The following is a 12,804-nucleotide window of genomic DNA, read 5'->3' on the forward strand; positions in this document are numbered from 1 at the left end:
AAACGAACACGTTTCGGTAACCTTTGCGGCTCTGCGCACGAGATCCTCATCCCGGTTGCATAGTCATAGCCGACGCGATCGAGAAATCGATTTGCTCGCCGGACAGTGGCCGTCGGCAGTTTCTCCTCGGACCGGTCGTTAACCGAACGATACATTGAAATCTGTTGTTCCGAACTACGAATTAATTAATGAACACACCCATATAATTTGTCTCATTGTATAGTATATGACATATTTTTTTTTGTCAGATTAGTGTAAATGCCACGAAAATCGATGCGATCGGTGTGTATTAGGGTGTTCATCCTAATTTTCAGGCATTTACACTAGTCTGAGAGAGAGAGAGAGAGAGAGAGAAAAAAATGTTTCGGTTAAAAGTTAACAAGTACTTCGATGAGATCAAAGAGCAATAATAAAAATTTCAAAAAATTTGTCGTTCGATACGATTTATTTTGTATTTTTGACTTGAAATGTATATATATATATTATATCAATTTTGTTTGCTTCTTTTTCTTTGCTTGCGATTACGGTATAAAAAATCTCTCTCTTTTTATTACTTCCGTAACAGAGGGGTTTCTTTCTACATATGAATAAATAAATTATTAATTGTTATCGTCAACGTGAGAAAACAGGAATTCAATGGCAAAGAAGAATTTCAGCAGAACAGGGATCGAGATCAATACCCATTGCAATAGCCCGCCGACGTGGTGTTCTACCTGTGGAATAAAATCACGATAGGCTCCATTTACCGGCGAATTATGTAGGTACAAATATGATTGTTGCTGTGCCAGCTGGAATAGCGCTACTTTCTACGTTCTCTATCTAGTAATCGCACGAACGCCCCGACGAAAGCTACAATAACGTAATTGTTCGGAAGCCGGTGGAAAGTATAATAATTATCAGAGAGGCCTGCCTAAATTGTCCGGAGGGATCGAGATCTGCTTCTAATCAGGGGAGAAAAGCTGTCGCTGTTCCCCAACCATAAATAACCATAAAGTTGCCGTCGAATAATCAACAGCGAAGACATCGCATCCCGAAGATGGGCAAAAAATCGCGGCATCGTTAACACTGATTTTATGGAAAGTTGTTCCGATCGGGACACTTTCTACGTAGAAATGTACGATGAACATCGCGTTCCTACATATCTCTAGCGTAGCTGTTCCTCCTTTTTTCCCGTCGTTTTGTCGTTTTTATCGCTTGTTTCGCTTGTCGCTCATCGACCGGTGTGTATAATTATAATTGACGATTCTTTGCGACGTATCAAAAAATAAAAAAAGAGAAAAAGGATCTTGCTAGACTAGATAGAATCCAATAAGGACATCTGTACTCGATGGTTCTCAACCTGTGTTCGACTTACAAAACTTACGACTCCACATCGAAATGAATCTTTAAGTATGAACAGTCGACGTTGCTTCTAAGTTCCAAGTTTACGCGGCGGTTCTTCGCGAACTCCGCAGACAGCGTGGGCCACCTGTGGCAACGACAACAGCAACAACCTTCCTCGATCGTTAATTAAGCGTGTGGTTCCCCGATTACAGAAACAATCCAAATTATACGGATTAATCCGTTCCAGTAGCTCGGCAGCCTTCGCGAAGAGGAAAGAAAGAAGCATTTGCGCCGCCACTATGTGAAACGCGACGAGGTGGCCGTGGCACGTAATTGTTGCACTCGCGAATGCCGTTTCGCGAAGGATAAAAAATCGTCGAGATTTCGTCGCTGGCATTCCTGTCGTAAGGAACCGTGATACGATCGGCCACTGGAATCGTAGAAACTCTCCGGAGCTTGCTCGAAAGCGAATGAATAATTAATGTTAACTTGCAATCTCGCCGAATACGCGAGGACATCCTTAGTCGATTAAGCCGTAAGCGATTATTTTGTTTCGACACGGACTTTCGAAGCAGACTCGATTCAATTTTCGACGAGAATTGCCACTTACCTGAGTACTACGCTCTCGAAGACCTTCGGTCGCGACGAAGAGCAGCACCACCAATGCCACCACCGTGCACCACGAAAATCTCCGCGGCATTCTGCACAGAAAGCAACGCACATTTACATTTCAGCGGTACGTCGCAGTTTGCAATTTGATCGTTGCAGTTTGCAATTTGATCGTTGCAGTTTGCAATTTGATCGTCGCACTGTTGCCGACCAATTTTTCAGGGTTTCGCGAAACAATCGGACGAGTCCCGCGATATTGATATCTGTTGTAACTCAAAGAATTGCTATATCTCGTAATGCAGAGCTCGTGAAGACCGAACAATGATAATTTAAAGGGACTAATTTTTTGTGTTAACACCAGAACTGCCGTGCCAGTCGAAATGACCGATTTTTAAATTTTTCTTTTACAGTTCTAAACATTATAAAAATGTTTCTGTGAGAAATTTTTAGGCAAACGTCTTTAATCAAGTAATATTATGAAGTCTAAATAAATCCTATCTTGTCAATATTATAAAACAATAAAGTTTCTTTTCCTTATCATCATCGTAATCGTAATTTTAAAAAAAATGGTACGGCGAGGTGTTAAGAACTTCTAAATTTCAATGGAACATTTGCGATAATCTAGCAAAAAAACTATTTCGAACAAAAATTGATCGGTATTTACTTTTCCACAAATTAGAATATAAAAACCTTTTAGAATATAAAAAACTTTTCCCATAAAATTTTCGCCTCGATATTTTTAAATGCTAACAGACATTTTCGACTCGATAATAATCTAGCTGATGCCGAGAACCTTAAACTTTGAAACAACGCTGGAATAATTTTTTGACCACGGATCGCTGCTTCGCCAAATCACTGTGAATCGTTTCGACGATGCAGCTGCAAGTCGATCCACCGAAGAAACGAAATTTGAGATGAAATCTGAGATGTAATTTGAAATGAAATTTGAGATGAAATTTTGTCACCACATTTCGAAGCCAGACCGGCTGAATGTCGATCGACTTCGTTCGCAGGGCTTTCGATTGTGTTTTAGCAGTCCGCGTTAATTAGTTCCGGCGACGCGGTATACGGAAACAAAACGTAATGTACGCGCGTGGGGAAGTCGTATGTCACCTCGAAGATTTAAATTACCGAATTACTCGTGTAATTCTTGGCCCGTTAATAGTGCCGGGACGATTCCTTGGACGAGAGCACGTCTATATGCATACAATACGGAGAACGTTTATGAGATCATACTTTCGCCGGCGCGGCGCGGCGCAGCGAGGTGCTCGACAATGTAATTAAAAGTCTCGTAATTTCTGCGCTGGATAACAGAAAATCCTCTTCGAAATGGTCCCTTGATATTTAATTATCCGGCGCGAGGCGTTGTCTCATCCGAACCACGGCTATTTTCGCGTCGCCAAGGATGAATACGAGATTATCCTCTTTGCCGCCATATCGAAACGATCGATCGAACCCTATTTTTATCTTACTATGTTGTGGCAGGACGCGTTCGTCCCTCTCTCGTAACGAGTAAAAATAACAAAGGCCTACTACTGTCGTTTAATAATAACAGCAGCTCCTAGCGTTCGTCATCTTCTCGTCGCGTTGTTTTAATCGCGCGACAAACGTCCCCGATTCGTCGCGTGTCATTTTATTATCATTCGACCACGCTAATTTCGATGACTCGCAACATCGCATCGTCGTCGACGCCACCGTACCAAAGGACAGCATCTCGAAAAGAGGCCAAGGATCCTGCCAGGTGAAAACACGTAAAAATAAAAAAGAAAAAGACGCCTGCTGCGCTGCGGCCCGTCCCCGCCCTGCTGAATGCATACTTTGATACCGACCCGAACCTGCCGTGCCATTTCGCCGAGCGCAATCCGAAGCCGGTTTCGCGAAATGTGTACCGACTCCCTCAAAGATGGCCCCGCAGGACACGCGAGGTTCAAGCGAAAGGTTTTCGGGGAAAGCCATGCGCGGACTATGTATGCGAGAACCTGATCCTCAAGGGAACGGAATACAGCAATTTCTCCCAGGAATGTTCGGAGTTCGGAATTGATACCGGCAGATCTGAGAATATTAACCTTTTAGGCACGACGCGTCACTATAGTGGCTTCCGCGGATGTCATCTTTCAGAACGACACGCCACTATAGTGGCTTGCTCTAGTAGCTCACTCGCTCATCGTTTGAACCAAATAATCGTCTTCATATGCACTGTTTCACACTTCTTTTGTCTTCACATCGATTTACAACAGTCTACAGGGTGCCCCAAAAATGTCTCGCAATCCGGAAATGGCGGGTTCCTCGGATCATTTGAAGCAATTTCTTCCTTTACAAAAATTTTCTCCGAGGCACCGTTAACGAGTTATTAACGAAAAACAGTGACCAATAAGAATCGAGTACGGCTGACGCGAGGCGGCCCAGCCAACCAGCGCACGAAGCCCAGTTCCGCTCATTGGCTCGGCCGCCTCGCGCCAGCTGAGCTGGGATTCGACCGCCCGACCGCTGGCGCCGTTGGCTCGGCCGACTCGCGCCAGCTGAGCTGGGATTCGACCGCTCGACCGCTGGCGCCGTTGGCTCGGCCACCTCGCGGCAACTGATCTCGCCTCTCATTGGTCACTGCTTTTCGTTAATAACTCGTTAACGGTGCCTCGGAGAAAATTTTTGTAAAGGAAAAAGCTGCTTCAAATAACCTGAGGAACCCGTCATTTTCGGATTGCGAGACATTTCTGGAACACCCTGTATATACAGACACAATATACAGTACACAGACTCTGTACAGTACACATCAGACTCTGTCGTCCAGAGAAATAGCCTCGCGCAGAATTCAGCCGTACCTAAAAGGTTAAGTCGCGACTCTTCGAGCCTCGCGGCTCGTTTTTGTAGTAAGTCGGCAAAAAAGGCAGCGAACAGCATGCTGGTATACATTAATATGAATACACAGTAATGCTAGAATAAAAGGAATGACCGAACTTTTTTATTTCTAATTTTTTGCTACGATTCGATGACAATTCGAAGGCCATACGACACGACTCGAAGACAATTCGGAGGGCACATGCCACGATTCCACGGAGATTGGTCACGTACCTTGTAGCACCGCGGCTTTTCTTACCTGACACACACACCCAAACAGACCATTTCGTGTTGTCTTCCATGGAATTCGCGGCGCGTGCCTCATCACACGCTCGACCGACTTCGTCGACCCTTAGCATCGACGTAGCAATAAATTACATAGGCGTAGCACAGGAAAATTCACAGCAACCCGAAATTTCGCATTTCCGGGAGAAATTGCTGTATTTGAACAAATTGTGTATGTAACGCGAACGACGGGAGATCTGGCGACCGTGCGATACTTAACCTTTTGCGGTCGAGGACTTTTTCAAGTGAACTTCTTGCCGAGTTGAATATTGATTTTTTCTGCGGTGTAGGTAACGAAATTATTTTTCCTTTTTTACGGTGTAGATCAATGCTCGGAATGCTCACAATCGATGGAAGCAACGCGGGGAGCCCAACACGGAGCCCAATATGACGTTCCGATGCATTCCGAGCGCTGGCGTAGATAACGAAATTATTTTTTCCCTTTTTTTTGCCACCTTTCCAGTGACTAGTGAATAGAAATGCGATGTCACTTGTACAGCGACGTTCGACCGCAAATTAATTTTGCAGTTTCATTCATTTTCACGGATAGGCTGTTTAGACTCGATTTGCCCAAGAATAGAATATTGCTGTTACTCCTAGACCGAAGACCTTTATTTATGTATTTATTTATTTATTTATTTTATTGTATACGGGTTAAACCCCATTTTTACAATAAAGAACAAAAACTAATACAAATACGCATACACAGAACCAGCGAGATGATCATGCACTTACGACAAAAATGAGTACGGGAAACAGAAAACAGCGAAAGTATCGGAAGATTTGAGGGATTCAGTCCCATTATTTGCAACTTCTTAACATTATGCCGTCCGGTGGCACCACGCTGGTGTCATGCAAGAACTATCTGTTGAATGCCGATGGTACCACTTTGGTGCCATTTTAAAAGACTGAAATAACATTTAAACTATATTTCTTGGGCGTTAAAAGGCAGCAAACTAACTATAGCATTTTGCTTATTTAACTAAGAATTAAGTACGAAAACTCTTGGATGACATACCTTAATTTTAGGAATTTATATTACCGCCATCTTCGAAATTCTTTTTTTAAATCTAAAATTTCCAAGCTATTATGCCGGCGTCAAACAAAGGAATCGTATCTAAGATCTGCGGACGGCACGGTGTTAAAGTTATCAAGAGAAAGAAATAAATGTCCGAACTGTATGTATAACGGACGTGCAACAGTATTATTTTCTATAAAGATCCGCAGTGTAGGTGTTTCTGTGCGCGAATCGATAGTACTTTCAGTTTCGGTCTCGTTGACTTTCGTAGATCTCACTTCCTGGTCTACGCTCGATTAGCGCGATAATCAAATGTGTATCGCCGTTATATCGCCAATAGATCGGGGTAAGTGACACGAAGTGGCAACAGAATCCGATCCGCAAGGTTGACGAATAGCGATCCAGCGGGATCGTCGAGTAAATGCACACGGCGAGTCGTGTCGTGACCGTGACGCGACACGACGCGACCAGCGTGGATCGTCGGAGCTCTCTCGATCCTCTTTCCTCCTCGATCACAAAGATCGCCGAGACGCCGAGTAGTGGAGGAAGATCAAGATCAGCCGCGGCTCGACGACCGTACACGAAACACCGTTAGACTCGATCGCGTTGCATCGCGATCGATTATCATCGCCCATTCAGCTTCTCCTTCGTTCCCTGCGAACGCGTCCGCGCTTCCACCGTTATTTCCGCTGCCAATTGGCTTACATTACCAAACAGCTCGAATCCCGAAAGCAATCTTTCACGCCAGATACTTCGTTGTACAATTGGCTCGGACATTACAGGGACGCGGAGTAAAAGTAGACGCGGACTTTCTATTGACTCCCGGGCTGCGGTTACCAGGTCATTTTCAACCGGTGTATTTAAATGATCGCCTAGTTACGTAATTACTTAATTTTGGCCAAATCGAATCCGATGTGCCGTCGTCGCGCTGGAAACGACGGGAAGACCGAATATAGACCGGCAACGAGTATCTTAAAAGACACGCTTTCGATAATAGATAGTGTAAAGCTTTCATTTCGTTTGCGTTTTGATTTTTTGCTGGATTATTCGATCGTGGGAGTGGATTAAATACGATTGTTAGATTATTAGTTGTTACCGTAAATAATAGAATGGGGTTGGAAAGTATGTGTAATTGCAGTTCACACCGAACAGTGCGAAGGTGAAGATGTAAACTGGAAGTCGTCCTAAGCCTAGTAGGCAAGAATTAAATAAATAAATAATAATAATAATAATAGTAATAAGAACAAGCTTTGAGAGATTGACGAATACCGCTGAGAATGGTGATAATTAGACTGCAGATCTTCGTGCGAAATAAAACTTTTGCTCGCACATTACATGGGATAGAAGTTCGATAAAAAGAAAGTGTATCTTCTTTTAACGATGTAAATAGAGTGAGATGAATGCAAAAGTATTTTTCAATTCTTCTTGTGTCTCGACTGCTCTGTGTACCGTTCATCCATTTTCGCTGTAAACTCATACAATCCGCAGTCTAGCGATGATCATTGTCAATCGTGGAATTGGTCCGTCGGCCAAGAAATGAAATAAAGGACGTTAAACGAACGATGCGGTGTTCTCGAACGGAGGCGATACGCGGTAGCGCAGAAATTTCATCGACGATCACGCGGGGAGGAGGTTCCAGTCGATAGCATTTATCCACGATTAAACGTGGCGTTACAGGTAGGAGACCTATTAAATTGGTTAACAACGTATTACGATCGACGGTCAACTAAAAACGTTTGCCGGAGCAACGGTTTCAGCGAGCCGCTCCGCTCCGTTCCGTTTCGTTCCGCGCCGCACCGATTCCTTTCCACGACCGCTGCGCTGGTGCGCACGAATCGAAAGTAAATTCTCCGCGAAGGTGTACACCGCGGTTGCACCTATCGGGTTATGCTCGCGATTGTGAAGCATATTCCGTACCGAGCTGGTAATCCGACCATTCAGCCACGTACTGCGAACTATCGGTGAACATTATTCGTTCGAGCAGTTGTTCCCATAATTCCTAATTGATATAGAATTTGGAGGTAATCGCGGACTAATTCAGGCAAATTTTCAAAGGATTACGTTAAGGAATAATAATAGTAATAATAATAAGAAGAAGAACAACAATAATAATAATGACAATAATGATAGTATTAACAACAACAACAGTAATAATAATAGTAGTAGTAGTAGTAATAATAATAATAATAATAATAATAATAATAATAATAATAATAATAGTAATAAAATAATAATAGTAATAATAATAAAATAATAATAATAATAATAACAGTAACTTTATTTGTCAATGGAATGAGCCCTTTAATACAGTGAGAGAAAGAGAGTAATAATATGGTAGGAGTCGCGCAAGGACGGGCGAAATACAAAAAAAGCGGAAGGAGAACTTAAAACTAAAAGAAAGTCGGGAGAACGAACAGACTCAAATATGAAAAAACTTGAGAGGGACAACTTTCTTTTTTTCTTAATGTGAGCGAAGATGAAAAGGAGCGGCGACTACTCGCCGCATAAATGTGCGGTCCGCTCGAGATCCGCGAGTTTGAAAACTCCCCGGCGGCAATCTATTGATTCGCGCCGGCTGCTTTATCGGAAAGCCTCGCGAGAAATAAACAGCGCAACGTCTCGATTTCAATTAAAGCGGAGCTGCTCGGCGTGCGCTTCCGAAATGTCCCGCGATTCCATATTCCATACGGAGCGAGACAAAGGAAACTCTCGCCGAGAGCGTTCGCCGTTCACGGTGTACTAAAACTCTCGATATCGAGGGAACGAACGGCACGGATATTCCATTCGTCGAACGCAACTTGCGAATCGCAGAGAGTTTACATAAATGGCCGGCGCGGCGCGGCGCGGCGTAGCGACAAATTGATCGTCGATAGCGCACGCTTTCAATTTCCAAGGTACTTTTACCGTGGTTTCGGCGAGGTATGGCACCGAGAAACTGCGTTACGATTTATCCGCGGACGATTCTGAGCGGATTTCAGCGGATTCCAGAGAATTTCAACGGATTTTGGCGGATTTCAGCGCGAACAAAGTGACCGCGATGAGGGGAACGGAGATTCTAAAGCGGTCGGCTCGTGTGCCGATGATCGCCGCATAATTTTCAGCTCTACAGGGTGTCCCAAAAATGTCTCGCAATCCGAAAGTGGCGGGTTTCTCGGGTCATTTGAAGCAACTTTTTCCTTTACAAAAGTTTTCTCCGAGGCACCGTTAACGAGTTATTAACGAAAAACAGTGACCAATGAGAGGCGAGATCAGTTGCCGCGAGGTGGCCGAGCCAACGGCGCCAGCGGTCGAGCGGTCGAATCCCAGCTCAGCTGGCGCGAGGCGACCGAGCCAATGAGCGGAACTGGGCTTCGTGCGCTGATTGGTCTGGCCGCCTCGCGTCAGCCGTGCTCGATTCTTATTGGTCACTGTTTTTCGTTAATAACTCGTTAACGGTGCCTCGGAGAACATTTTTGTAAAGGAAGAAGTTGCTTCAAATGAACCGAGGAACCCGTCACTTTCGGATTACGAGACATTTTTGGAACACCCTGTATAGTTCGATTTGAAGGCCCCGCGACGAGCGCCGACTAGCCGTGTCGCGGACGGTCCTCGGGCTCCGATCACACCGAAAATAATCGTTTCTGCGCGGTCCGCTCCGGCGGCCGACTTTTACGTAAGAAAACCGAGGGAACATCTGGATGTTTGCGCACGTGAAAGTGGACTAGCAGCGTTACAGGCAACGGTCAGTTAATTCCGCGGCCGCTCGGTTAATATTCTGCAACTCCACAGCCGGTTCCCGTGCCGCCGCGTCGATCGCGGAATCGGAATCGAGATCGAGCCCGAGCTCGAGATCGAGATCGTGGCGAGGGCCCGACCGCCGCCAGCTTTTTGCCGCGGCGAGAACAAGTTTTCCCGCGGAGTTTCCATCCGCGATTATTCACTGGGAAGTTACGCGATTGATCCAGTTTTAGTTGCCGATCGATACGCTCGTCCTCGGTCATTTTTTAAAAATAATACCGTCACGCTTTGGCCACCGGAAGCCTATTAATAAACTTTCCAGCGGCCTGTATCTAAAACAGGCTTGGCAATGTTCTTTTAGATGGCTTACCACGCGTTGCTGCTGTTCATCGTCTTAAACGAATGTTAACCCCGCGATTCTTTCCAAGCGGAAACGAAACTGGCACGCGACTCGAGACAATTGCTGCAATTAAATCCTTCGGTTTTTAAGGCGACGCTGGTGTCGCGAGCAAGTTGAACGTATAACAGATGTTAGTTTAAAGTTGAACGGCTGTCGGCCGTAAGTCGGGTGCGATAACGTCAACGCGCGATCCGAAGCGTTTCGGTTGTTCGAGAGAAGAAGGAGGGCTAAGTTCGCGCGTAGGAGGAATGAAGTCCGGTCGATCAGGATTTATGTCGAGCTTTCTATTTGGTATGACATAAACGCGTATTTGCCTTGCTAAATGACTTAATCTTACGTGATCGTCGATCGGCCGCGCTTCGCGATAGAAAAAAGACCGCTTTACGTCATCGGTTGCGAACCGCTCCGTTTTGCCCCCGCGATCATTATTAACCGCAGCAAGACCCGGCGAGTTCCCTATCGAGCTTACGATCTTTCGCAAAATACAGCGTATCCTCTTTTGCGAAACGAAAGCAAAGAATTCGCCAGAGATTATCTAAATTCCAGGCCACGGTCTATGATCTTCGACAAGAAAATCTGTTGCGAAAGAATTGTTTTTAGGAAATTTTCTTTTATCGCGATCCGATCGTTTCAACGATCCGAACACGGAATCCAATGCAGCACGATCGACGGACGCGCTTGTCGCCGCAAATCTATACATATAGCCGAACTGTCAACCACGTTACCGTAATAAGAATATCGACTGCTCTCCTCGAACCAATTCCAACAACGAGCTGGGGACTGAATAGGAAACCTCGATAAGCAACGTTCCGCTGTTTAAAGGGGTAAGACCGCGACCAATCGATACAGCGATTCGCACCAAGACTTCGAAAATGACCTAATATTCCCGCCGATTCTTAATTATACCTGACTACGGCCGTCGCAGAAGCGTTTTAAGGACGACACCTTGTGATCCAGCCGCGAGATTCGCGATCGGCAAATCGCCAGGCGGTCGAACAAGGAACCTGAACGCGAGATCTCGATCTCGATCTCGATCTCGATGCGTTCCAGATACTCGGTCCAAGAATAATAGCGACCTTCGCTAATAGGACTCGCGATAGCCACAGGTTTCCCATGGCGAGGCAAAAGGTGCTCGACCGGCCCGTTCTTGGAATCACACTCACCTTGCAACTTCTTAGGCGAGCCTAATCCAATGTTTCATTTCAGTTCACCGGTGCGCACGGATTCGTCCTGGACGCTTCTGGGTGGGCTTGCGACGCGCACAGATTCAAATCACTGATGATCACGACGCTTCGGAGTCGAACTTGCGAGCGGCCTCGGCAATGTTTCTTGGAGGTGTGACACACTAGGCGTATTATCATGCGATGCGATGAAATTATCGAGAGTTTTCTTTTTCCACGTTGAACTCGCGGGATTATTAGAGATGATGAGCGCGGGCGACGCGCATCTTCGCGATTCAAGCTCGATTTGGTCGCCGGGTGTGCGGAGCGCGGGTTTCGGACCCTAGTCGGCGGAATGCTCGGAGACAAATGGAAGTCGATCGAGCCGACGACGGCCGTGTCAAAAAACCTGGGTGTAAATGGGGGAGAAAAAAAAGTGTTCGCCCGAGCATTTTCCCTTTCGCCCGAGTCCGCTGCTCGCTGCCACCACCGCGACCACCGCCACCACCGCCGGCGTTGCTTTCTGCGTGGTATACGCTCTTGCCCCTACCCTCGGCAGGTACACCTCGAAAGCCTCCCCTCCCACGACAGGTCGCCTCGTTCCTCTTACTGACTGATAGCTACTTTGATATGCGTGACTTCCTGCGATCCGAGAATACGTACACGGATATCGTGTACGCTCTCTAGAAGCAGCGCACAGTGCGGCCGCACGGGTCAAAAATATCAAATCCAAATGTATTCTCGTATATAACGATATCCGATTTTCTCAAGTTATCATATATGCTTCGGGAAACGTACATGTTATATAGGAAGTGAGCGGCACAAAATATCCTGAGATTTAAATAGTTTCTAATTTGTCTTTTTGTTATACTATAAGAATCTGAAAAGTTTTTGTGATTCTCTCGACTGAATGATAACGTTGTCGATAAAAAGCGAAAATCGCTTACGAAATACTGTTGAATCGTTAGAAACCCTGTTATTACAAATACTGTTATATATTTTTTTTTCTTTTGACAAAAGATAAGACTGCCAGTAAATGTTCTATCTTTATTTTGTCGACAACGCCACCATTCAACCGCATTGTGCAACAGAAAAAAGCGTACAAAATTGTTCGTTGCAATCCGAAGCACAAAAACATTTCAGATTCCTATAATATAGCAAACAACAAATTAGAAAGTATTTCAACTTCTGGATATTTTGTGCCGTTTCTGAAATATGTTAACTTGAAGCTAAAAATAATTGAGCTTCGCAAAAAAACAAGGGTTGATATCCCTTATTGCCTGTATAACCTGTGCCGCACTGTCCGGCGCGACGGACAGTCCTCAATCCACAAGAAAACAGTCCAAAATTCCAAGTGTTACATCAAAAATGTCCTGTATCGCGAAATCTAGTTTCTACAAGTTTCGCCGAGTGTATCAATTGATTGCTGAAAAATTCAACCTAAAGTTTCATGCAAG

At 45.1% G+C, this 12,804-nt stretch overlaps 1 protein-coding gene across 10 annotated transcripts in view; it reads right to left on the bottom strand.

Annotated features, from left to right (window-relative positions):
* The window catches only part of LOC117223835 (uncharacterized), a 76,089-nt gene extending 64,196 nt beyond the window's left edge, over positions 1-11,893 (bottom strand). For 2 of the 10 annotated variants that reach the window (XM_033476377.2, XM_033476374.2), the window contains exons 1-2: positions 11,351-11,889; positions 1,934-2,024 (exon numbers count right to left, since the gene is read on the bottom strand). In XM_033476377.2, the coding sequence (XP_033332268.2) occupies positions 1,934-2,023 (90 nt within the window). In that variant the 5' untranslated portion in view covers position 2,024; positions 11,351-11,889. Of the gene's footprint in view, positions 1-1,933; positions 2,025-11,350 lie in introns of all 10 variants that reach the window. The other 8 variants (XM_033476379.2, XM_076523060.1, XM_076523061.1 and 5 more) reach the window with 7 other exon arrangements.
* Between the last annotated feature and the right edge of the window lie 911 nt (positions 11,894-12,804).

Source organism: Megalopta genalis, chromosome 6, assembly GCF_051020955.1.
Source record: "Megalopta genalis isolate 19385.01 chromosome 6, iyMegGena1_principal, whole genome shotgun sequence".
Classification (NCBI taxonomy): Eukaryota; Metazoa; Arthropoda; class Insecta; order Hymenoptera; family Halictidae; genus Megalopta; species Megalopta genalis.